At 38.4% G+C, this 22,353-nt stretch overlaps 1 protein-coding gene across 2 annotated transcripts in view; it reads right to left on the minus strand.

The window, feature by feature from the left end:
* ZNF704 (zinc finger protein 704) overlaps positions 1-22,353 on the minus strand; it is a 59,575-nt gene that overhangs the window by 2,737 nt on the left and 34,485 nt on the right. For both annotated transcript variants that reach the window (XM_083358757.1, XM_083358756.1), the window contains exons 3-8: positions 20,098-20,201; positions 17,666-17,898; positions 16,870-16,970; positions 14,440-14,701; positions 11,678-11,782; positions 4,883-4,980 (exon numbers count right to left, since the gene is read on the minus strand). In XM_083358757.1, coding sequence (XP_083214883.1) covers positions 4,883-4,980; positions 11,678-11,782; positions 14,440-14,701; positions 16,870-16,970; positions 17,666-17,898; positions 20,098-20,201 — 903 coding nt within the window. The remainder of the gene's footprint in view (positions 1-4,882; positions 4,981-11,677; positions 11,783-14,439; positions 14,702-16,869; positions 16,971-17,665; positions 17,899-20,097; positions 20,202-22,353) is intronic.

Below are 22,353 nucleotides of genomic sequence, written 5' to 3' on the forward strand. Positions count from 1 at the left end.
TAAGGTAAAATGATGAGGTTGAAGATTGTACACACATATACACACACATATATAAAAAGAGGTATAATAGCAACTCAAACAATATTTAATTTTAATAAAATTATCCATAACTAAAAAGGGCAAGCAGAAAAATAAGCTCTTTACTCCCGTTGTAACTGTGAATAGTGAAAGCAGATGAATGGTGTTTTGCAGGACTTCATACATGAAGATCAATATGACTTTCTGCTTAAAAGACAGTTGAGAGATAATACAAGAAATATTCTTAATGTACTGTACTAGAATATTTGAAACAACGTAATGAAAAATCAGCTACACTGACATTTCTTGATGCAGAGAAAGCAATTAACAATTTGAACCTTTTTTATTTAAAATGTTGGGAAAATGGATTTTGGAGGTTAATTGTATTAAATGGATAAAACTGATATTGTATATACATCATGAACAGTACAAACTGTGGTTAATGATGATTTCACTAATCCTTGTGAGATTCAAAAAGGGACAAGAGAAGATTGATGGTACCACTGCTGCTTACTTTGGCTTTGGAAGTTCTTAATAGAGACAGAAAACAAGATGAGAGAATAACCGGCATGGAGATGAAAAAAGTATATAAATTAAGGCCATCTGCAGATTATTTGCTTTTAATAGTTGAAAATTCCTTGGAAGGAGTAGAATATTAATGGAAAAGCTGAAGAAATTTGGCGCAGTAGCTGAATTTAAAATGAATAAAGACTAAAATGTTAACAAAAAATATGAGGAGGATGAAAAAGAACTGTTTGGAAAAACTCGTTTTCAGATTTGAGAAAAAGGCAAACATCCAGATATTATTGCAACTAATAAAATTCTACTGTATATTATTTCAGATTATGTTAAGATATGGAATGAAATTAAAAAACAATCTAGCAAAATGGGAAAAATTGCAACTTCCACTGTTTGGAAGATTTTCTTTGATAAAAATGACTATACCTACAATGATGTTTTATTTCTTGGTGGAGCAGTGGGCTAATGCCTCCTTAAGTAACACCAGCTGCCTGCAATTAGTGCAGGTTCGAGTCCCACCAGGCTCAAGGTTGACTCAGCCTTCCATCCTTCCGAGGTAGGTAAAATGAGGACCCAGATTTTGGGGGCAATTAAGCTGACTTTGTAATAATGCCGCTTGGGGGTGTGTGAAAGCCCTAATAAGCAGGCATATACATAGAATGAAGGCTACTGCTAAGCTTGTAAGCCGCCCTGAGTCTTCGGAGAAGGGCAGGATATAAATGGAATTAAAATAAATAAAATAAAATAAATTTCAAACAATGTCAGTTTTGAAAAATGATGTACCTTTTAAACAAAGGCAAAAATATATAATATACATTTGTATGGCAGGGTAAGAAACCAATGGTCAAATATAAAATTCTGCAGGATACAAAGACAGAGGAGGACTGGGATTATCTGGTTTTAAACTATAATTTTCAGGCTATTTGTTTTTTTGTAAAAGAATAAATCTTGTTAAGAAACCTGAGGTTTGATTGGCATAGGTTTTTATGTATAATAAAGTTAAAATTCCAATAGGAAAGAAAATACATAGTTCAGATTGAACTGTGAAGTTCCTGATGCTTTCTAAGCTTGGCCGTTTGCTTGCAAATGTTTCATTACCAGTCTAGGTTTCATTATCAATATGACTTGAGTGTAGAGATTGCTTCCTGTTTATATACAGTAGCAAGCACTTCCAGTGTTGGTGGGGATTTTGTTTTTCTTCTTGATAGTTCCTTGATTAGGGTATTGTTTTCTGCTTCATTGCTTGTCTGGTGTTAATTCCTGCTTATCTGGGTGTTGGTTGGTGGAGAGGATATTTGTTTTAGCTTTTTATTGTCTCTTCTGAAATATATATATATATATATATATATATATATATATATATATATATATATATATATATATATATATATATATATATATATATATATAATGTGTGTGTGTGTGTGTGCGTGTGTGTGTGTGTGTGTGTGTGTGTGTATAATGGTCAATTTACAGGAATTCCATAGCGTCCCAAAGGTACTTTTTCAAAAGGCAACGGGACTTTCATTTTTTCCTTGAAGACATTTCACTTCTCACCCAAGAAGCTTGGGAAAAGTATATTTATTTATTTATTTATTTATTTTATTGCATTTATATACCACCCTTTCCCTGAGGACTCAGGGCGGTTTACAGGGAGTTAAAAATCAACCATACAAAAGTTAAAACCCAATTTAAAAAATATTAAATCAACCCTGTACTATTAAAAACCCCAATTAAAATGAATGTCTCCTCAGCCTGGGCCCGAGAGCTCAAAGAGCCAGGTCTTCAGGCCACGGCGGAATGATCGGAGGTCGGGGGCAGTCCTCAGCTCCACCGGCAGCTGGTTCCAGAGGGCAGGCGCCCCCACTGAGAAGGCCCTATCCCTGGGTGTCACCCGCCGGCAATCTCTTACCGGCGGGACCCTGAGCAGACCCTCCCTGTGGGAGCGCACTGGGTGAAGGGCGTTTGATGCCGGCAGCAGGTGTTCCCTCAAATACCCTGGACCCAGGCCATGTAGGGCTTTATAGGTGATAACCAGCACCTTGAATTTCACCCGGAGGGCAACCGGAAGCCAATGGAGCTCGCGGAGTAGAGGTGTTACATGGGAGTATCGGGAGACCCCCGATTATTTGGGACAACCATGACTGAGGCCCTCCATAGAATTCTCTAGTGGTTTTGGATTTAGCTTGGTTTTAGGATACTCACAGTTTCCCACTTGTAACTATGGTTAAGTATGTGTTGTTAGATTAAGGAGTTTTCATCATGTTTTCTGACTGATGAGCTCTGCTAATTGTCTGGCTGTCTGTCCTACATAATTACAGCTTTTACACTGTTTTTTTCTCCTTCTTGGGCTCTTTTGCTTGTTTTACTTAAGATGTTTGGAGAGCTCTAGTTGGTTTGAGTGCTACAGTGATGTTATGTGGTTGTAATAATCTGTGGATAGTTTATAAGATGTTTTTAATATATGGCAGTGTTGTCCTGTTCATAACTTGATTTTGATTGTGCTATAGTGGGTTGAATGGTCAGACATATTTTGATAAAGTTGTGTGGGTACTTACTTTGTTGGAAGATGTTGTATAGGTGGTTTGTTTCCTTTTTCTAGTGTTCTGGGCGATACGGTTGTACTTGTCAGAATAACATTGTTACCAAACTCCTCCTCTTGGAAGTTTGGTCATTACTCTGGTTAGTGAAGTTGTTTTTTTTTTGATAAACACTGGCATTTTGCCATTGTTTCTTGTGCTGATGAGAATATCCAGGAAGGATAGTGTGTTGTTGTTTTCTTTATCCCTTGTGAATTTGATTACTTGGAAGAATTTGCAATAGTGGCAAATATCTGTAGCTTGGGTGTAGGATGAGAGTGAAGGTTCATTCTCTGAGCTTGTGGCTTGGTTTCTGAAAGTTTCGTTACAGGGTAAGTAACATCTTTAGTGGAGTTTAGGGGATGTTACCTAGCTTGGTAACAAAACATTCAGAAATCAACCCACAAGCTTGGAGAACAAACCTTCACCCCCAGATATTCTTGATTGTTTCATGTGACCTTTTCTAGTTGTTCCTTTTTTATTATGATGGTGTTGTTCACATACTGAATCCACACTCTTTTATTTGTTCATTTTCCCTTTTTAATTTGTCTTTTGTTCCATAAAAAAATCTTAATAAATATGAGTAAATGTTGATAGTGTAAGAATTAAGCACTACACCACAATGCATGGCTTCCATAACTGAGGTAGCAAAGGAGAAACCTTCTTTCATCTGACTGAAAATGAAACTAGGTGCATCTTTAACAGGCACCGATATTCTGCAGATTTTGGTATCTGGAAAAAAAATTATACTGAAATCTCTATTCAAAACTCTGGCCAAGCAAAATCATTGTAAGTGTCACTAGAAATCTAGGGATTATTCATGAGACCAAAGATCACAAGTACTCAATGAAAAATACATAGAAAGATATGCAAGAATACATAATGAAAACATGCTTCAAGGTATGAAGAGCCTTGGTGGAGCAGTGGGCTAATGCCTCCTTAAGTAACACTGGCTGCCTGCAATTAGTGCAGGTTCGAGTCCCACCAGGCTCAAGGTTGACTCAGCCTTCCATCCTTCCGAGGTAGGTAAAATGAGGACCCAGATTGTTGGGGGCAATAAGCTGACTTTGTAATAATGCCGCTTGGGTGTGTGTGTGTGAAAGCCCTAACAAGCAGGCATATACATAGAATGAAGGCTACTGCTAAGCTTGTAAGCCGCCCTGAGTCTTCGGAGAAGGGCGGGATATAAATGGAATTAAAAAATTTAAAAAAAAGAATGTTGGAGGGTACTGCCAAGGAAAATTCTAGTTTTCTGGTAGGTTGTAGTTAAAATATGTAATAAGAAGATGGAGTACGAGAAACCTGTTACATCTTTAGAATAATATTTCTTCAAAATTTACTGTTTTTACAAAGAAAACATTCTTTTCTGCAATATCTTCTGCAATGCTTTGACAAGAAAATGCCACACTTTCAATACGACAACATCCTTTCTATTCATTTTTTATCTACTCCTATAGCCTTCTCCAAATTTCACAAAACACTTATACTGTATATTTGTCTGATTTTTTTTAACTCTTCCTATCTGCATACTCTAGTTAGGCCTTCCTTACTAATTTTTCTTCTTTTTTAATTTTAAAAGAGGTTGAATGTGGCTTGTTTTGTGATGAACTGAAAAAAAGTAATTGCCACTTGAGGATAAATTGCATTGTTAAAAGTAATTCATCTGTATTTATGTTGAGAAGAAATTCAGATTAAAAACAGGTTGACCAGAGAAACCCTCCACTCATTAATTAATTCACTTTATTCTGAAGTAAAGACCCTCCTACCTGAGGCCCACTGATGCTCTAGGTGGTGATGAAAGAACAGCATGGACCTGGTTCTTTTGTTCTCCGATCCCCACATGCCGTGTGTGAGTTGGTGAAACCTAGCAAGAGAAACAAAGATGGAGTTCTGATTGCAGAATTAAAAGATACAGTATGGATAATAAAACTAAATTACCTTGTATTGAGCTTTAATCTGTGGATTCATCACCTTAATTTCAGAGGGACTGGCCGTCGAGTCGCCAGTCGGAAGATCCGACCAGGAGAGGTACCGCGGCCCCGGGACAGCACAGTGTGGGTTTCTGCTCTAGCCACAGAAGCATTTGTTGTACAGGGGCTCGCCGCCCGATTAGGCCCAAGTATAGACTTCAGGTGGAGCTGCAAGGGGTCCCCTGCAAGTTGGAGCTGGGCACAGGCTCCATTGTTTCTATTATTTCCCTTGAAACATTTAATTTCGTTTGTAGTCGCAGTAAGAGATGGGCCAAGCTGAAGCCTTCTGATATTGTACTAACTGATTTTCAGAACGCCAGAGTCGCAGTCAGAGGTGAAGCCACACTAACTGTTAAATTTAAGGAGTTTTCAGGGCACCTGGATATTGTCGTAGTAGGGGGCCAGAGAACGAGCCTAATTGGGATCAACTGGTTTGATGTGCTAGGCATCCAAGTAACTGGAATCAACCGGACACAAGTTGTGAGTCTAGCAACAGTATGCGAGGAATTTGCAGATGTATTTGATTCAGCTCTGGGAACATACGCAGGCCCACCAATAGCATTCAAACTAGACCCAAACGTAGTGCCAGTCAGGATGAAGCCTCGTAGGGTCTCATTTGCCCTCAAACACAAAATAGACACTGAATTAGATAAACTTGTTGAACAGGGCGTTTTGCAACCAGTAGATGGGGGTGAGTTAGAAACTCCAATTGTAACACCACTAAAAGTCAACGGGGAGGTCAGAATCTGTGCACATTATAAATGCACAATTAACCGGGCACTCAAACAACACGCATACCCAGTACCAGTAGTAAGCCACATCCTGGCATCCTTGCAGGGTGGCACCATTTTTGCAAAATTAAATTTGGCTCAGGCCTATCAGTAACTTCCTGTTGATAAGGCCACGGCCGCGGCTCAGACAATTGTAACCCACAGGGGGGCGTTTAAAGTAAAGCGCCTGCAATTTGGGGTCAGTGTAGCCCTGGGCATTTTTCAGGGCATCATGGAATGTACACTCAAGGGCATTCCGGGGGTTTGCCCCTATTTTGATGACGTGTTCATCGCAGGAAAATCTACTGAGGTGCTAGCAAGGAGGCTCAGAGCTATCCTGCAAAGTCTGCGAGAAGCAGGCCTCAAGCTTAAAAAGAATAAGTGCAGTATTGGAGTCCCTTCAACTGAATTCTTGGGGTTTCGCATTCATGCTGATGGCATCCACCCTGCTGAGTCTAAAGTAAAAGCCATTCAGATGGCACCTAGCCCCAAAACAAAAGGAGAGCTGCAGGCATTCCTGGGCCTCCTCAATTTTTACCATGCGTTCCTTCCTAACAAGGCCGCAGTGGCGGAGCCATTTCACAGGCTCTTAGATAAAAATGCTTCATAGAAGTGGACTAGTGTTCACGAAAAGAGTTTCCAGGAATTGAAAACACTTCTGTCAGTCAGTTCCACTATCACTCATTTCAAAGAGTCTAAACCAGACTGCACCCATACGGGGTGGGTGCAGTCTTAAGTCACTTAGAGAAAGATGGAACTCAAGTTCCAATTGTTTTTTATTCAAGGACATTGTCCTCTGCTGAGCGTAATTACGCTCAAATTGACCAAGAGGCATTGGCCATAGTAGCTGGAGTTAAAAAATTCCACGACTACTTATATGGCAGGGACTTCACGGTCTTAACAGACCATAAACTGCTATTGGGGTTATTCACTACAGACAAGCAGACACCCCACATATTATCCCCTAGAATGCTTAGATGGTCCATTTTTTTATTGGCTTATACGTTTACGCTCATTCACAAACCCGGCAAAGATATGGGCCATGCAGATGGCCTGAGCAGGCTTCCACTGCCACAAATTGAACCAGATCCGGCCCCAGTGGCCCGTGTTTTGTCCATTCAGGACTTGCCGCAGTTTCCCTTCCATGCAGGGGACATAGCTGCAGAAATGGCAGCAGACAAGACACTAAGTAGAATACTATCGTGGGTACACACAGGGTGGCTGGATAAAAGCCCAGGTCCTGAGTTTCAGAGCTATTTTACAAGGGGACATGAGCTATCAGCTCACAAGGGTTGTATTCTTTGGGGGAACAGGGTCATAGCTCCTACTTCACTAAAAGACAGGGTTTTGCAATCACTGCATGAAGGCCATCTGGGCATGAAAGCTTTGGCTAGAAGCTATTTATGGTGGCCAGGATTAGATAAAGCCACTGAGGCCCAGGTGCATGTGTGTTATACATGCCAGCAATCAAGGCCTGAAATGCCACACGCTCCAGTTCACAGGTGGGAGGAGACTCACACTCCCTGGTCTAGGATTCACATAGACTTTGCTGGGCCCTTTCAGGGACAGTTCTTTCTTATAGTGGTCGACAGCCACTCTAAATGGCTAGAAGTTATACCAATTGCAAGCATGATTACTGCTAGGACCATCCAGATGCTTAGGAAACTCTTTGCCACGCACAGGCTGCCGGACGTCGTAGTGTCCGATAATGGGGCACAATTTACTGAGGCAGAATTTCAGGTGTTCCTGAGAGCAAACCTCATTAGGCATGCGACATCAGCCCATCTACTAATGGTCAAGCCGAATGTATGGTTCGCACCACAAAAGAGTCACTGAGGCGTATAGTGACTGGGAACTGGCACCACAGACTGGCCGACTTTTTGCTTTGCCAACATTCCACGCCATGCATGGCTACAGGGAAAAGCCCAGCAGAGCTGCACTGGGGGAGGCGACTAATCATGAAACTGGACAGGTTGCACCCAGACCGGGTGGCAGCAGAGGCCTCTCGCCCAAAACCCCCGAGGGGGCTGCAAGTGGGCGATGGGGTATGGGCCAGGAACTACGGGCATGGGAACTTGTGGGTGCCAGGAAAAATCACTAAAATGTCAGTCCCTCTCTCATACGAAGTGGGCCTAGATGGCGGGCGAATTGTCCGTCACCATATCGATCAGCTTAGGAAGCGTTTTCCAGAACGGCCACAGAACAAGGACTTCGTCACAGGTCCTTGCCTCGGGCTGCAAACCGGTAGCCAGGCCGGTCCATGCATAGACTCTGAGTGCCAAAACAGCCAGAGCAATGGGGAGATGGCAGTAGGGGAGGAAAGCCTGGAAGTGCAACATGGGTCCCCTGATGGAGAAAGCCAACCTGAGTACTACAGCCGCTGTGCTAACTCTGCAGAACAAACTGACTCTGGGGTGGGCCAACCTGGAAGGGCCAGCCAGAGATTGCCGAGCCAACCTGAATCACTTGAACTGAGAGACACTGGCCTACTCAGCCCGGCAGGCAAGCTGGTAGGCCAGGAAGTGCCTGGGTCCCCCAAGTGTTCCACAAGGACTTGCAAACCTCTTGCTTATCTTCAAGATTTTGTCCTGAAATAATGAAACTATAATGTATGTACCTTTACTGTGCTGCTAGCTAGGAATCACCTGTATTAGCTAGAATGGAAACGTGTTAACTCACACTATTGTTATACCTTTTGTAAACTGTATTGCTGTAATTACTTTCCTTTTGTTGCTATAATGTTTGTTCATTCCAGGGGGGAGGGGTGTAATGTATTGGGCTTGTTTTGTTAAGGGAACACCATGTGGGAAGGTTGCTTGAGCAGGGAAGCTGGCTAACGGCTCCCTGCTCCTCAGACAACCCGTCTCCAGCGCCGCTATTGGTTGCCTCTAGGGCAGCAATAGGTTGCTTTAAACCTATTGGCCGCCGCCTAGAGGCCAGGGTATAAATTGCTGCATTCGCAGCCCTGTTTCTCAGTTCAGATCCTGCAAGCAATAAACAATCTTTGCTGAACTCACTCACCTCGTCTTCGTCATTAAGCAACAAACCCAGTACATAACAGGTTCTCTCATATTGCATCTTTATGACTATGTATGCGTGCCCTGGGAAAGGATGAGTGCAAATGTGCTGCTTGGGGCCCTATGACCAGGAGGGAGGGGACATAGATTGGAGGAAGTGGTAGCATTATCTTGCTCATTGACAGACAAAGTCCCAGGTTCCTTTACATAATTTCCCACATTTCAACTAGAAATGGCTAAAATCTGTCCAAGTTGTCCCATGAAACCTCATGAGGCTTCAGGTGTGCTGATCTGGTTTAATTTTAAAAATAATTACAATTATTTAAGAATGTGCTCACATGTGAATATGTAAAGCTTATAACATTAAACAAATCAAGTAATAGTACGCCTTCCTGGAAAATTTTTCTGGTTTTCAGAATTTTATATGATTATGCTCTCTCATTTAATCCTCTGTTTTCTCTTATGTTTTGGCATGGATATTTAAGTGGATATCTGATCGTATACTTGTATCTCTGGCCAGTGGTGGGATTCAAATATGTGAACAACCGGTTCTCTGTGTGGATGCCACTTCTGGAAGTCCGTTCTGGGTCTGGGCAACAAATAATTAGCTACCGGTTCTGCTGAACTGGTGCGAACCAGCTGAATCCCACTACTGTCTCTGACACGTGTGTTTACCTAGCATATTCTCATCTGTGAGATGACAAAAGCAAAATATTCAATACAATACAAGGTGTTGTTGCTACTGAGGTGATAGACGGCTAATGAGCCTGTTCAGAGAAGAGCTTCAACAGGTTCATCAATATTTTACATGTTCCTGCCACCTCATTAGTTTATGCAGTAAATGATGGCAACATCAGAATAACTAATTGTAGCACACACTATACAAAATTGTATGGAGCTCAACTGCTGCTACTGGCAAAATCAGCAAAAGGGCTTTTCAAAATGAGACTAATAATAAGAGTTTTGTTCTCCAGCTATTTGTTAGCTTCTGAACTGCTTATACATAAATTTGTTGAGAAAACAGCAGTGAAATTGAAAAATGCTTTAAACAGTGACATTTCTAATAGCTCTTTGTAATCTGGATCTGAGGCCCAGTAAGTGGAGTTGGTTTGCTTTGTTGAAGCTTGCAATGAAATTTCCAAAATATAGCTCTGTGTGATTTTGAAGGTAATCTTGGAGCCTAGGGGCCAGAACTGAACTGGAAAGAAGAGATTATAGGTAATTATCTTATGATATATAACAGTTGTGTTCCCAACTGTGTGGGAATAATTAATCTTTGTGAAAAAAGGATCAGTGGTACTGAATACCTATAACTATCTATAGTCCATATTGGAATTATAATTCCCAGAAGCTATAGGCAGCATATTGGTTGATCATGTTGACTGAGAATTATGGAAGTTGTAGTCTCAACATATCCAGATCCAGGTTTTAGAAATTATTACTTATTTTGTGATAATGAGACCTTTGGCTTTCTTGCAATAGTTGTGTCAATTTATCCCAATGCCACAGAGAGCAACTCCCCTTTTAAAATTATTCCAGTTCTACCATATTGTCATGAAATCAAATTTTGGGGTATTTCATGCACAGCATGTTCTGTTAAGAGTCTCTTGTTCAAATTACAACCAGCAGGATGCCTTGCACTGCTAGCTATTCCTTGATGAAATTTAATAAATATTCATTGGCAGAATGCAATGTAATTGATTCAGTTACTTTCATTTTTATCAGCTCAGCAGGAGACCACAGATTCTACAGAAAGCCTCCAAGAAATTCTAAAGGTTGACAATAAGAGGCTCTTGTGATTCACGTTGTGAAATGAGAAATAGTTGGCAGTACCTTATCAATGTCTAATTCGCCCTGTCAAAAATCAGAGTTTTTAAACAGTCTTGCATATTTGAGAAAATTTGGAACATACAGCCTCAGGTAAAGTGCTAAGACATAAGACATGATATCTGCTCTGATAATGATCATTCAAAAGTTAGAGAAATTATCTGAATAAAAAATGAAATATTGTTTACTTACAGTAGTTAATCATATTAAGTGAAATTAAAAGTATATTATGGATATGGAAGGTATAAGCAGCTAAGCAGCATTATGGGATCATAATAGATCATTCAGCATATTCATTTGAACACTTTTTCAAATGGGAGCTGTGGTGGCACAATGGTTAGAATGCAATAATGTAGGCTAATTCTGCCGACTGCTAGCAGTTTGATTCTGACCAGCTCAAGGTTGACCCAGCCTTACATCCTTCCGAGGTCAGTAAAATGAGGACCCAGATTGTTGGGGGCAATATGCTGACTCTGTAAACCTCTTAGAGAGGACTGTAAAGCACTGTGAAGCGGTATATAAGTCTATTGTTGTTGCTATTTTGTTCAAAATATGCTTGAATTGCCTCTACTGAATCCTGTGATGCAGGCCTACAGAAGGGTAAAGAGCAAAGGATCCCACTGATACATTAAAAATCACTGCAGGCCACAAAGGAATGCCTAGCAAATCAGTTAGTAGTTTGGAGGCTACAGGAGCAGCAGTACTCTGGAGCTGGTGGTGACAGAGAGGCTTGGAGCACTCACAGTATGGTTTTGGAGATGGGGTGGTGATTTATTATTTTTTAAAAAATGCCAATGGGCTGCTTGGCATCTGCAGCCCATGAACTACATAACGCAGGCCTGCTGCAATGCATCTATGAATGCAATGGGACAGGCAAGGGAGAAGGAAATCCATCCCCTCTATGGATCTTGCCTCACATGTGCCATCCTATGTAGTAAACAAACCTCCCCCTCCTAATTTGCTAGTTTTCTACTTACTGGAAGGCCAGTGAAGGTAACAGGGGGTGTCTGCCAAGAGATGCTAAAGCTTTTTCCATTGGGAGTGAACTTGGCTGACCCTGGAATGTTCACAGGAGCTGTGGCCTGTTTCAAGAAATAGGAAATCAGTAAAAAGGAACATCTCCATGTTGCCCAATTAAGTGTTTGATTATCTCCTATGGTTGCAATATTTTGATTCTATTTTTCAGTTCTCTCGAGGACAATAGGGTGAATAATAAATGATACCACTGAAAAAAGAAGTCTATAGCAATCACTAAAACAAATGAGAGATAAAGAATTCATAATATATGCAGATCTAATAAAATTATTTTAAAGTTTAAATCTTAAAAAAGAAGCATTTTAGAGCAACTTTTCATTTCCCCAATGTGGCTTCTTTCAGATATTTTGAACTATAGCATCTTTTGTAACATTTCCAACCTGCAAAAGACTATTACTGGTAACAATGGACAGGTCACAAAACAACTAATCTGGAATTTACCGACTTGAGAAGATAAGTTGAGAGCTTAACTGTGGAATCCTTGGTGCTCTCTGAACTTGGTTGTTTGCTTGCAGACATTTCTCTACCTGACTAGGTAACATAATCAGTGCCCATGGATGAGGTTATTAATGTAGTGATGATATTACCTCATCAGGTCAATATCTTCAAGCAAACAACCAAGTTCAGACACCACCAAGGACTTAAAACTCGCTTATGTCTTTTCTACCTTAAGATTATGGAAGTTTGCAGATTCCTTCTTGCAGACAAATCTTTTTTGTTTTTCCTCCTTTATTTCTTGCTTATTTATCACTTTTCTTTTTTGTATTTGTATTTTTTGTGCTGTGTAAAAAATTCTATAATAATAATATTAATATTATTAATAATAATAGTAATAATAATAATTTGCAGAGAGATGTGGAGAAATTGTATTTGCTGCCATCAGTCTTTCCCTCTATGAGAGACTGCATGAGAGTCATGCAGTTTGGACACGTGCCTGTTTTGGGTACCTTTACAAGCTCAAAAAGTTTGTAAAGATACCCCAAACATGAAAGCCTAAGACCAGATTAAAAACACGTTACATCAATAACAAGATAAAAACAAGATCAGAATAAATTAAAGGTTAAAAGGCAGCAGGAGGGCTATCAAGGCACCTGGGAGCCTTGTGTGAATTGGAAGAGCCAAATCTTCAACTTTCTTCAAAAGTCCAAGAGAGTGGGGGCCTGTCTTGGGGCATGGGGGAGAGGATAGGCCAGAGGGGAGGGGCAATGGCAGAGAAGTCCCTCTTCCTGGGACCACCAGTCAAAAATTCATCAACTGGCATTATCAGCAATAGCTTTTGTTGTTTTATATTGACATATTCTGCTCCTTTTCTCTGTATATGTTTTTGCTGTTATAATTTCATATGCAGTGAATAGAGATTCAATTCACTTTTCCTACTCAGTAATCATTTTACTAAGAATTTTTTTTTTACTAAATGCAATTCAAATGCAGACTTGAATTAATGGGAGAAAGATATGGGAAATGGCGGCACAGTTCAGTGAGTTTATTTTTAATCTCTGAGGGAGACAGGTAATTTAGAAATTGGAAATATAAATAAATAAATAATAAAATAAGATTATATAAATTAAAATACTCAAAACCTTTATAAGTAGCTTTCAGCTCATTTATAAGAGATAATTAAAATATTTTATTCCATTTTTTAAAAATATGAAGATCACCATTTCAATTTATGCAACAAATGATCAGGTATGGTGTTGACTCCAACTTACTCTTTATACTAGCAGGTGTTTTAGAATATAGGTTGCTATAAGGAATCAATTATCTGATTAACGCTTGCAAATACCCATGGATTATGAGGGCCTGTTCAGCCACCACATGCTATATCATGTTAATTTCTCCCACACTTGAAAGTTAATATAAATTTTGTATCTCTGTAAAAAAAGAAACACAGATCTAAACCGATTTTCAAAAGATTTTCCAAAGCTTCAATGATAAACAAATCCAATTGATACTCAAACTAGCACCAAAGCATAATTGCTAGTTTAAAGTTAACAAGAGAGCCAGTTTGATCTAGCGGTTAAGGCACACGGCTAGAAACCCAGAGACTTGAGTTTTAGTCCTGCCTTAGCCACGAAAACCAGCAGACTGACTCTGCGCCAGTCATTCTCTTTTAGCCCAACTTGCCTCACAGGTTTGTTCTTAAGTAAATTTTCTACCTTGTATTATTTATAAAAATAATAAAGGTAAGTAATAAATAAATAAATGAAACAATTTTGTCAGAGAGGTATTATGTGCTTCCATTTTGCCTCTCCTCTTTTTCATGAAAGCTTTTGACTTTGACTAAGACATTCATATGTTATTTCAACACCAGAACTTTTATTATTCTCAAACAAGGGTTTGAAAGTAACACGGCCTGCTCTCATAGCATAATCTCATTAATCATAGTGTAAAAAAGTTTAACAATTTCATATACCTACTTTAAACGATTTCCCAAGAACTTTGCAGCAAGAAAGAGAAACAAGAGGGTGGGATGCAAAAAACAAAAAACAAAACACCAAACCCTAAATGTAACCACAAGTCAGGCACAGCTCAATTCCACTTCATTACTACTGAATCTAGCTACTGTAATTTTTGGATAAAATAAATAAAATAAAATAAAATAAAATAAAATAATAAAATAAAATAAAATAATAAAATAAAATAAATAAAATAATAAAATAAAATAAAATAAAATAAATCAAGTGCAATAAAATAAAATATGTACCTGGTAAGCATGGTCAGAGTGAATGAGGTAGAGGTTGGTAGGAGCTGAACGGCTTAGAGGCATCATCCCTTTAGCATCTGTTTTGGCACATGACAGTTCACTTCTGTTCACATCTTGGGATGGAAAAGAAGGAAGAAATGCTAGAGAAGGTGAAACTGGAGATAAACTATTTAATCCATCCGCTACTGAGTCAGTGTTGAGACGTATCTCTGTGTAGTAAAAATCTTCCTCTCCATCACTGTAGTCAGATTCTCCTACACGTCTAAAAAACGACAGTCAGAAATTATTAATACTATATCAAAGTCAGTACAATAAGAAATTCCAATGTATTAATATATGAGTATACACAAACAAATTGAATTGTTCAATATTCTTACAACTACAACCAATAATATATATTTTAATTAATATATTCATGTGCATATTGGGGAAGGAAAGAACAAAATAAAGAAATATTTGCATACAGAGACACGCACACAGTTACACAGAAAACACTTTATCTCTTCAGAAGAGATCCACTCATCAGTTAACATACTTATTTTTCATGTGCATAGAATATTACCATCAAGAATATTGGAATAAAAAAGAGTTAACTTTATTCATCAGTTACCGGTTGAGCTCCGGACGGCGCCCGATCTGCGCTCCTTTCGCCGCGATCTGAAAACATATTTGTTCGAGCAAGCCGGCCTGGCCTGAGGGGGGATTGGTGGGGTTTTTATTATTTTTATCGGGGTTTTTTACTATGTATCAATTGTATTTTAATCGGGCATGCATTTAATTATCTTTTAGTTTTTGTAAATTTCTGTGTTTTAGTCTTGCCCTGTACACCGCCCTGAGTCTTCCGGGAGAAGGGCGGTATAGAAATATTAATAAATTAAATTAAATTAAAATTTATCACATTCTATAAATCAAGACTGGTGGAAACAGTATATTTAAAGTAGGCAAAGACTGTTTAATTCATTTATTCCTCATATTTGTATCTCACTTGTTTCAAAACCTTCAGCACATTTTCCCCTTTATTCTCATAGCAATTTGGTGAGGCAAAAGAGAAAATTTGGGAGAAAGAAAAAGTACATAATTGTACATAGATTATGCAATAAATGAGATTCAATTCTCTTTCCCCACCCACTAATCATTTAATTTAAAAAATGCAGGTTTGAATTGATGGGAAAAAGATATCATGAGAAATGACAGCACAGTTCAGTGAGTTTAATTTTTAATTATTTCTATTGTGACTCATAGGAGAGTTTTTAAATATTGAAAATCCTTTGGGTTCACATTAGTTCTTGCTTTTCTTTCTATTGATGTTGCTACAAAGAGGAAAATGATTTTGTTCTATTGTTTAAAAAAGAATATTGTCCATTATCAGAATTATCCAAATATATCCAAAACATATATGTCACTGAAGCAAATTGAATTCATCTCAAGGACGGAAATTGGCTTAAGAAATTACAGTTAGGATTTACCACAATTGGTTGGGTCTAACTGAAAAAAAACTGCTGTAAATCTAAAAGTGAAGCAAAATTGTCTAAGTTTATCATGGCCACACAGAAGGAGAGATAAGGGGAAATTCATTAACCAAAGATCTGCAGTAGCTTGTTGCAGTCATAAGTCATACTTCTTCAGATGTTATTTCCACAAATAACAGGAATCCTTTTTCAAAGAAACTATCTATCTCTTTTTACAAAAAGAATTCCCCAAACGTTCCTAAAACTTTTTATTTTATCAAATTTGTGGTATTGATTCAATAGCTTCATTTATAATAATTACCAACTTAATATATTAAGCTTAGTTCATTGGCACACAAAAAAAATGAACCCCAAATGGCTGGTTTGTATTTTTTGACCTTTCCCTCTTTGAAGTGGCCAAAAAAGGAAAATAAATCAGCACTCTGTTTCATGTTAGGAAAGGTATTGTTTTGATTCTTATGCATGCATTGGAAACAGTGGCTTAAAATAAATGCTACTTTCTTTAGCAAATCAAGAAAACAATCTAAGATTTGTCACCGGCTTGTATGTCTACTCATTGTATGTCTACTCATTCACCGCCCTGAGTCCTTCGGGAGAAGGGCGGTATATAAATAAAATTATTATTATTATTATTATTATTATTATTATTATTATTATTATTATTATTATTATTATTATTAATGGAAACAAATTTATACATAATAAAAAGCTAGGATACTGCTTATGAGACTGAATTCTGGCTGATTCATTCACCTAGCTCAAAGCACTCATAAAACAGACTTTAATGTTAGACACAAACCCCCGTATAAATATTGGAAAAGAAATAAGGGAATTATCACCAGTAATACCTCAATTATAAACATGCTCATTTGGTTATAAATCTTAGTGAACTTGCTTCAAAGTAATGCTAACATTGGGATAAAATTTGTTTCACAAATAAAAAGAACTGTAGTCTTCTCACCCAAGATGAATAGTCCGGATGTGTTTCTGAATGCCAACAGTAGTGCTTAGTACCTTTCCACAGTTTTTCCAAAGGCATTTAAACATTACTTTCATGGAGTTCTGAGAAGTTAAACAGGGAGCACAATCTGTATACAGTACATTCATTTAACAAGCATGGATTTCAAATTATTCTATTTTCATTGATACTAAAGTAAATTAAAATTAATGTTTCAAGGACACATACATTTAAGGAGATAGGCCTACTGAACCTAGGGGCATTTACTTTTAAATAACATGCACCTGAGTGTAATTTAAGTTCACTGCTTATAAACCGAACTATACAGTACTGATCTTTTGATCATTAATCTTGCAAAGCTAATTTGGAACACTGAAATGAGTGCATATTTTCATATTAGAATGACAAGCAGTAGCTGACTTGAGTACAGTACAGTAATATACGCAGGAATTTCCTAATATTTCATCTACTAGCAATTTCTTTGTAACAACTCCAGGGCTTTTCAGACAAATATTTCTTTTAAGAGGACTAAAACAATTGACATATATTTTTAAAAATGAAGAGTAAATAAAGACAAAGTGAAACAAACAACATCTGGTTTTAGATAAAAATAATATATGATGGAGTCTTTCATAAATAAACACAGGTATTTGTTAATCAAGGTTCATATAATATCACAATATACATGTTGGCTGGAGTATTCTGGGAACTGAAGTCCACCCATCTTAAAGCTGCCAAAGATGAGAAACACAGGTATAACATTATAGGAGAATATTGACAAATTCAATATCATACTCACCTTTCTTTTCCTAGGAATGGGTTCATCAAAAAGAAGACTGCTAGTTTCAGCTTCGTCAATGCCATCGTCAGTTTGGGATGGTAATCGAAATGGTTTGAAGCTGTCAGCAGAAAGGGGAGGTGATGGAGTGGATGGGTTTGATTGGTCACTTGGAGCACTCCAGCTCCAATACCCACTGCTGCTGGTACTGGAAGGCACAAATCCTCCTTCTTTCCAGGATCCATTTAAGGATTCTATAAATTAACAACAGCATTAAAAAATAACTACAATGTTGGATATTAATGCTTTTAATGCTGTAAGTCGCCCAGAGTCACTTTGAAACAAGATGGGAGGCAAATACATTTAATAAATACTATAAATAAACTATTTTTAGTAAGGGGATTAGGACAATAGAACTAAAACATGTATTTATGAAGAATGCTGGATCATCTAGATTACACACAATCAGTGCTTTTTTTGTAAAAGGAAAAGGTGCCGGAACTCACACATGTCATACAACCCGCCTTGCCTACCATACAAGGTTCCATCCAAAAAAGGTGCCGGAACTCCGCTCTGAGCGTTCTATGACAAAAAAAGCCCTGCATACAATTAACTGAAAAGAAAATTATTGTCTACTAAGATATAAGAAGTACATATGCCCACACTCACACCCAAGACACAGATGGAAAGCATACAGATTTTCCAGGAATATATATGATTCTATATCTACTGAGGCTTCCAAACTGCATAAATAAACTATACTTGATATAAACAAAGAAAGACTTACACATATTTTTCTACCGTGCCATGCCCAAAGAAGGCTACAGCCAGGTACCCAATGCTTTCTAGACAACCTATCTACTTAAGAAGCCACTAAGGTTGCAACTGGACAGCTGACTAGGCCAAAGTTCTTCCTCTTTGAATGGATGAATATGTCCAGAATTTTGGGAAAGTATCACGGGTTCCTCTGTAACATAACTGTTGTGGGAGGAAATGTTCATGTATAAAACTGCCGCTATTGTGGGTTTCTGAAATACAATTTCACAAAAAGCATCTGGCTGAAACTAACTGAAATCTTATCCCAAATTATGTATCTATGGCAGCCCATTCAGCAATATCTCCTAAATCAGACATGTCAAACACAAGGCCCGGGGCCCGGATCTGGCCCGCGAAGTGGTTTCATGTGGCCCACGAAGCCATCCTGGAAACAGTGAGGGAACGGCCCCCACTGCCTTGGCCCTGGCCCAGAGACCCTCCTTCTGCCAGAGACCGTGAGATCTGTCCCACTCCTGCCCAGGCCCCCATAGGCACCCTTGATGCAAACAATGTAGAGCTGGCCACGCCCACCCAGAAAGCCATACACACTCTAGCCATGCCCACCCAGTAGGCCATGCCCACCCTGGCCATACCCACCCGGCCCCCTGAGGGCAACCGCAATGCTGATGCGGCCCTCAATGAAATTGAGTTTGACACCCCTGTCCTAAATTTTCTGTATTAAGACTAAAGGTTTGCTCATTCTAGACCTAAATTCTGTTCAGACATCTATTTCTAAATCCTTCCTTCCTTCCTTCCTTCCTTCCTTCCTTCCTTCCTTCCTTCCTTCCTTCCTTCCTTCCTTCCTTCCATCCCTCCTCCCTCCCTCCTTCTCTCTCAGTTAATGGAGGCTGCCTTTCATAGCACTTTTGGCTTTGGTTGTAAGAAAGATCAATGTACAACTTCCATAGAAGTATCTGTTCATAAAATGCCTGATGATCTTTTCTAATGCACTTCTTGGGTTTGTGCTGGCTGCTTACAAAGAGCAGGTCTTTTAACATGTCTTCCAAAGATGGGTTTAGTGTTCTTTTGAAAGTAAGCACTAGTTCTAAATAGCACAAAAAGCCAATTCAAAACAGAAAACAACCAAATTAAATCAGCTGTGTGTTTACAGGTTCTCTACTGCTTCTGCTTAACAAGGAGTTTCACATGGCTGTATCTTGGCCACTGGAGGTCAGAGCTAGATTTCTTAAGTCACTCCTTGCCAGCATTGTCACTGTCTTGCAGAAGCAATAAATGAGCATTGTTATTGTCTCCTATTCAATCAGTGCCTGCAATCTGTCAGCCAGTCTATATCTCAAAACACGTTCTATCGTAAGAAGTAAAACCTATGATCAGAAATAACCTAATTGACAAGTCAAAAGCAGGAAGAAGGGGTTGTGCTGAGTAGAACTGCACAAGAAGGCACTGACTTCTGCTTCACACTATGAAACTCTCCACATCTCCATTGTTAGTTGGACAATTAAGCAAGTGGATACATCCTCTAGTGTAAACATCTGTTTATAATCACTAACTCCACTTCACCCCACATTAGGGAGAACTACTGGTGGCTGGTCTTCCTACCAGCAGGCAGAAGGGAAAATGAAGCTAATCTTTTCCCCAATCTTTTCTTTCACAATCTTTCCTGAAAACGTGCTCACCATTAGGACGGATTGGGGGGCTGCGAACCAAAGGGCTGGTGGATAAAGTAGTTAGAACCATAGCTGCCGTGACTTTATCCATATCCACTTCTTCTGAAGATTTTCTGAAACAAAATGATTAGAAATCAGGAACAAATGAAAAAGGGGTTAGGAACAATGTGTCATTAATATTCCAAATTCTAGTCTATATATTACAGGTAGTCCTCAACTTATATCCACAACTGAGCCCAAACTTTCTATAGCTAAGTGAAACATGTGTTTTTTTTATTGAAAAGTTTTACAGTACATTTTAAACATATACTCCTTCCCTCCCCCTCCCCCCCACACCCCCTTCCTCCCCACCCCGACTTCCCAGAGCTGAATACAGGGTATTGCCTCTAACAAACTTAAGCTAAAATATGCTAACCAACTATAAATACGCTTTAAATCCTATCGCACTTTAACTCCCCTTAAACATAAGTAAATAATAATACATCTTATAATTCTAATATTCATTCATATGCTAGGTGAAATTTTTTAGTCCCATATTTATTCTGAATATAATCAATCCATCTTCTCCATTCCGAAATATATCTCTGTTGCGATTGTTCTTTCAAATATGCCAAAATTTTTGCCATTTCTACCAAGTTTGAAACTTTTAGAGTCCACTCTTCTATAGTAGGCAGTTCCTCCTTCTTCCAATATTACGAAACCAAAAGTCTTGCTGCCGTTATTAAATTCAACATCAATTTAGTTTCTATAACAGTACAATCAGTAATAATACCCAGTAGAAATAACTGTGGAGTAAACCTTATCTTTTTCTTAAATATCTTCTGCATGTTCCACCAAATTTTAATCCAGAAAGCTTTAACTTTTTTACAAGTCCACCACATATGATAATACGTTGCGTCCTCACAATCACACCTCCAACATTTAGGCTGATAATCTGAATACATACATGCTAATTTTTTAGGATCTAAGTGCCATCTATAAAACATTATAAAAATTCTCTCTTAAGTTTTGTGCCTGGGTAAATTTTACGTTTCTGACCCAAATTTTCCCCCAAACATCCATCGTTATTGGCTCTTGAATATTCTGGGCCCATTTTATCATACAATCTTTAACAAGTTCCGTTTCTGAATCTATTTCTATCAATATATCCTTCTTATATATGTGCTTGACTTTGATCTCTAATTTGTTTTACCAGATTTTCATCTGTTGTTGAAATGCCAATTTTCTGATCTTCTTTCCATCTAGCTTGTATCTGGCCATACTGAAACCAAGTTTGTACTATTTTCTCTTCTTTTAAAGTATTAAATGGCTTTAATTGCCATACATTCCTTTCCAGTCTGAGAATATCTTTATATGTGGTCACATCATGTTTAAATCCCAGACTTATATTTTCTATCGCATGTTTAGGTATTGCCCAAATTGGTATTTTATAATTTAACTTGTATCGGTATTTTTTCCAAACTCGCAACAGAGCATACCTTAATATATGTGTCTTAAAAATATTATCCACCTTTTTATCATACAATAAATATGCATGCCAACCATATAATAAATCACATCCCTCAACATTCAATAATCTTCCTTCTGTTAAATTAAACCAATTACTAATTGACGATAAAGCCGCAGCCTCATAATATAATTTAAAATTAGGCATTTTAAGACCACCTCTTTCATGTATATCTTGTATTATCTTAACCCTAACCCTAAGTGAAACATGTGTTAAGTGAGTTTTGCCCCATTTTATGATCTTTCATTTGTTAAGTGAATCGCTGCAGTTGTTAAGTTAGTAACACAACTGTTAAGTAAATCTGGCTTCCCCATTGACTTTGCTTGTTCGAAGGTTGCAAAAGGTAATAACATTACTCCACGACTGGGCAATTGTCATAAATATGAATCAGCTGTCAACCGTCTGAATTTTGATCACGTGACCATGGGGATGTTGCAATGGTCATAAGAGTGAAAAATGGTTATAAGTCATGTTTTTCACTGCCACTGTAACTTTGAACAGTCCCTAAACAAACTGTTGTAAGTTGAGGAATACCTGTACTAAAATTCTCATTGTCATGACCTTTTAACTGGGTGAAACAGTGCATCATAGGGCAACATTTTGAATTGAGCTACCTCAAATGGACTAACTTACAGAATGTGTCCAAAATCTGGGACCACGACTCCCAAGGGAATGAAATCTGGGAAAGTTATGGCTGCTTCAGTATTGCTGCCCGCCTCTACATTGCTGTGGTTACATGATATTAATTTAAAAGGTTC

Source organism: Vipera ursinii (genome assembly GCF_947247035.1).
Source record: "Vipera ursinii genome assembly, chromosome: 3".
NCBI classification, from domain to species: domain Eukaryota; kingdom Metazoa; phylum Chordata; class Lepidosauria; order Squamata; family Viperidae; genus Vipera; species Vipera ursinii.